General features: G+C 48.2%; 1 protein-coding gene across 1 annotated transcript; it reads left to right on the plus strand.

The window, feature by feature from the left end:
* Positions 1-428: 428 nt before the first annotated feature.
* LOC120961254 (uncharacterized) lies at positions 429-1202 on the plus strand. Its single transcript, XM_040384954.2, has one exon. It carries the CDS (start codon positions 429-431, stop codon positions 1200-1202), a length of 774 nt encoding a protein of 257 aa, XP_040240888.2.
* Positions 1203-4607: the final 3405 nt, after the last annotated feature.

Raw genomic sequence — 4607 nt, forward strand, 5'->3', positions numbered from 1 at the left:
TATATATATATATATATATATATATATATATATATATATATATATATATATATATATATATATATACGGAGCAAACAATTATTTTTAGTTTATTTTTGAAAAATACAATAAAATTATCACTAATATCGGAAAATTAATGCGCTTCAGAATGCTTCCGACTATTACAACTACTCCGACGGCTCCGACGGCTCCGGACGGCTCCAACGGCTCAAACAGCTCCGAGGGCTCCGGACGGCTCCGGCGGCCGACTAGCGGCTCCGGACGGCTCCGGACGGCTCCGACGGCTCTGGACGGCTCCGAACGGCTCCAGACGGCTCCGAGGTCGGAGTTTTGCACCTACCTTCCGGAACCGCTTCCAATTTTGGCGGAGTCATTCGGAAGCGATTCCCGATTTTTGTGGAATTTACCCATCACTAGTCTGCAGTACTATGATCGAAGAGCAGCTGAGCAAATTCCGGGAGCTAGAGTCATGCCGAGCTACCAGCACATTATCCGTCGAGGAGAGCAACTGTGAGAAACAGTTCGCTGCCACGACCACTAGTGACACCGACGGTCGATTCATCGTGCAGCTACCGAAACGAGAGGAGAAGCTGGCTCTTCTTGGAGACTCGAAAGGGATAGCCACACGCCGGTTCCTTGCCTTGGAACGTCGGCTATCCTCGAATGCCTCATTGAAGACAGATTACACACAGTTCATCGAGGAGTACGCAGAGCTTCAGCACATGACAGAGTTAGCCGAGAGCGATACTACATCTTCATCCCCCTCATACTATCTTCCACATCACTGCATCGTGCGACCAGATAGTACCACCACTAAACTCCCAGTGGTGTACGACGCTTCGTGTGCATTAGACACCGGAACATCTTTAAACGATGCACTGATGATTGGACCCACTATCCAAGACAACCTGATGTCCATTCTATTGCGGTTTAGAATCTCGAAATTGGCCCTGGTAGCAGACATCGAGAAGATGTACCGGCAAATCAACATAGCTGCCATCGATCGTCCGCTGCAACAACTCCTGTGGCGAAATTCTCCAACCGAGCCGATACGAACGTTCCAACTCAACACCGTCACCTATGGCACATCACGTGCTCCGTATTTGGCCACCAAAACCCTCCAAGTGCTATCTCAGGTCGGAGCTAGCACCCATCTCGAAACGGCAACCATCCTCGGACGAGACTTCTACATGGACTGCTGACTGGCGTAAACAACATTCCCAAGGGTCAACGAGTATGTCAGCAACTCATCGATCTCCTGGCTTCTGGTGGATTCTGCTTGCGGAAATGGGCCACCTACAACAGGCGGATCTTCGAACATCTGCCCCAGCATCTGCAAGATGAAAGGACGATTCTCAACTTGGATTCGAAGTCACCGATCATCAAGACACTTGGACTGAAGTGGAACATTTCCACCGACGCCTTTGTGTTCAACATCCCACGCTAGAACGCAGACAACGTCATCACCAAACGAAACGCACTTTCGGATGTGGCAAAACTATTCGACCCAATCGGACTGGTTGGACCAGTTATCATCCAAGCTATGCTGTTAACATGCTGTTCCTTCAAGAGCTGTGGAGATGTCAGATCGCCTGGGACGAGCCGTTAACAACAGCACTACAAAACCGATGGCTCCTGTTTCGCGAGAAGTTGGCCATGCTGCAAACGATCCACATTCCACGCTGGCTCTTAACCGACGAAAGAGCAACGAATCTACAAATGCATTGCTTTTGTGATGCATCCGAGAAGGCGTACGGAGCGGCGATTTACCTGCGTTCGATCAACACAGATGGACGTGTGATAACCAACCTCATCACTGCAAAATCCAAAGTGGCACCAATAGCAGACTCCCGTAAGCAAAAGCATGTTTGCTTACCCCGACTGAAGCTTTCTGCAGCACTGCTACTGGCACACTCGTACGAGGAAGTGTCAGACACCTTGAAGCTTCAGGTCGAGACCATCTTTTGGTCTGACTCAACCATCGTCCTGCATTGGTTGTCTGCAACTCCGTCACGCTGGAAAACTTTCATCGCTAACCGGGTGTCCGAGATCCAACACATCACTCACGGCAAGAAGAGGAGGCACGTACCCGGAACGGACAATCCTACGGACATCATCTGCCGAGGAATGGATGCGGATCAGCTGGAATCTTCAACCCTTTGGTGGCACGGAAAGACTGGCTGGCGCAACCATCAGAGGAATGGACGAACACTCATCAACCTCGACAAGAAGAATTCACCATGGACGAATTGGAGGAGCGACCAATCTGCATGGCTACACAATCTGTGGCTCCGAACGAACTTTTTAGCCTCCGTTCAACGTTCACCGGACTGCAACGTCTGGTTGCGTGGCTAAGATGATTCTGACACAACACGAATCCTGCTAATCATCAACAACGCAGATTGGGTCATCATACCGGCCGTTATCCTAAAGTGGTGTGCTTCTGCGCTTGCTCCCTCTCTGATGAAGATTTTTAAGGAGTCCCTGAGATGTGGAACCTTTCCTGCCACTTGGAAATTTGCCTGGATGACACATCTACAAGAAGGGCTGTAAGAATGATGATGTAAACTATCGTGGCATAACCTCACTCAGCGTGTGTGCAAAGGTGTTCGAAATGCTAATCTACGAGCCATTGTTGGCCTCGGCCTGCAACTATATTAGCGTAAATCAAAATGGTTTTGTACCCAGGCGACTAATATATTAGAATTTGTTAGCAAATGCCATAAATCTATCGATACCGGTTTACAACTAGATGCTATTTATACGGATATCAAGGCAGCATTCGACAGTGTATCGCACTCCATCTTACTAGCGAAACTCGACTTACTTGGTCTCCAAAACCCTATGATAATGTGGCTTACATCGTACCTTACAGATCGTCAATATTCCGTGAAGTTAGGCCCGTACATGTCAAGTCCAGTGCATGCATCTTCCGGAGTCCCCCAGGGCAGCAACCTGGGTCCTTTGCTGTTCCTTCTTTTCATCAACGACGCGACGTTCATCCTTCCGGCTGATAATCATCTACTGTACGCAGATGACCCGAAAATTTTTCGTGTTATTCGCGAACCAGAAGACCACGCCCGACTGCAAACTTCCTTGCATGAGTTCCAGTGTTGGTGCAACCGTAATGCTTTATCCCTATGCACAGATAAATGTGAAGCCATCACTTTCAGTCGTTCTCGCTGCCCATCATTGTATGAATATGCGCTTGATGGACAGTCCTTGGCGCGAAAACAATGTGTTAAGGATCTAGGTGTTTTGCTCGATACAAAACTATCATTTAAGGATCAGCTGGATCACGTAGTAGCCACCAGCAACAGAATGCTAGGACTAGTTATCAATATGACTCGCGAGCTTAATGATATACCTTGCACCAAGGCGCTCTATTGCTCACTTATCCGGTCGTTGATGGAATATGCAAATATCATATGGTGGCCAATTGCAGCGCGTCCGTTAGCTCGATTGGAATCAATCCAGCGCAAAATTTCACGATTTGCACTTCGCTCATGGAACCAAAGGCTCGATTACCGGACTAGGTGTTTACTACTCGGGCTACCCACCCTAAGTGAGCGAATACGAAAAGCCAGGTTGTCGTTCATCACGGGACTTCTCGACGGCCGTATTAACTCTCCGTCACTACTGGCTGCCATCAACCTGTACGTTCCGGCCAGGCCGCTCCGGACTCGGGCAATGTTGGCCCTCGACGACCGTAGAACGCAATTTGGCTCCTCTGACCCGTTCCTACTCATGTGCCGTGCTTTCAACGCAGTCAGCGACGCTTTTGAGCCGAGGATTTCGCCAACTGAGTTTAATGATCGTGTTTCTGTGTTAAATTTGGTTCCATAGTGCACATTTTTATGTTGTATGTTATTGTAATCCATTGTAAAGAACTCATTGTAAAACATTGCTAAATGGTTCAAGAGGGCATTATTGTCCATCGATAGACAAATAAACATAAACATAAACATCATCTCAGCTTTGAGGAACTTGCCGAATCTACACGGTGTCTAGTTCACCTCGCTCAAGCTGAATCATTTCCAAAAGACATCAAACATATATCGAAAGGCGATCCGATCCGGTCGGCAACAACTCACCTTTAAAACTATTAGCACCGTTTCTACAAGATGGCCTGCTACGAGTGGACGGAAGATTGCGACATGCACCAATACTGTTCGACCGAAAGCATCCGTACATCTTACCCGCCAACCATCCGCTGAGGAATCAGATTGCAACCCTGTATCATCGGACCTATCAACATGTGAATCCACAACTACTGATAGCAATCATGCGAGAACGATTTTGGCCACTGTGAGCAAAAAACCTGGCCAGAAGAATCGTCCACTTGTGCTACAAATGCTACCGTTGCCGCCCCAGACCTGTACACCAACTCATGGGCGACCTTCCAGCAGAGAGAGTTACACCAACGTGAACTTTCTTACACACCGGAGTCGACTTGTGTGGACCGATACACTATCGACACACATCTCTGAAGGCGCAACTCATCAAGGGTTACGTAGCGATATGGCTGTGTGGCAGTGAAGGCAGTACACATCAAATTGGTCGCGGACCTGTCTACCAACGCATTCCTTGCGGCACTTCGACGATTC

The sequence above is a fragment of the Anopheles coluzzii genome, chromosome 2 (genome assembly GCF_943734685.1).
Source record: "Anopheles coluzzii chromosome 2, AcolN3, whole genome shotgun sequence".
Classification (NCBI taxonomy): Eukaryota; Metazoa; Arthropoda; class Insecta; order Diptera; family Culicidae; genus Anopheles; species Anopheles coluzzii.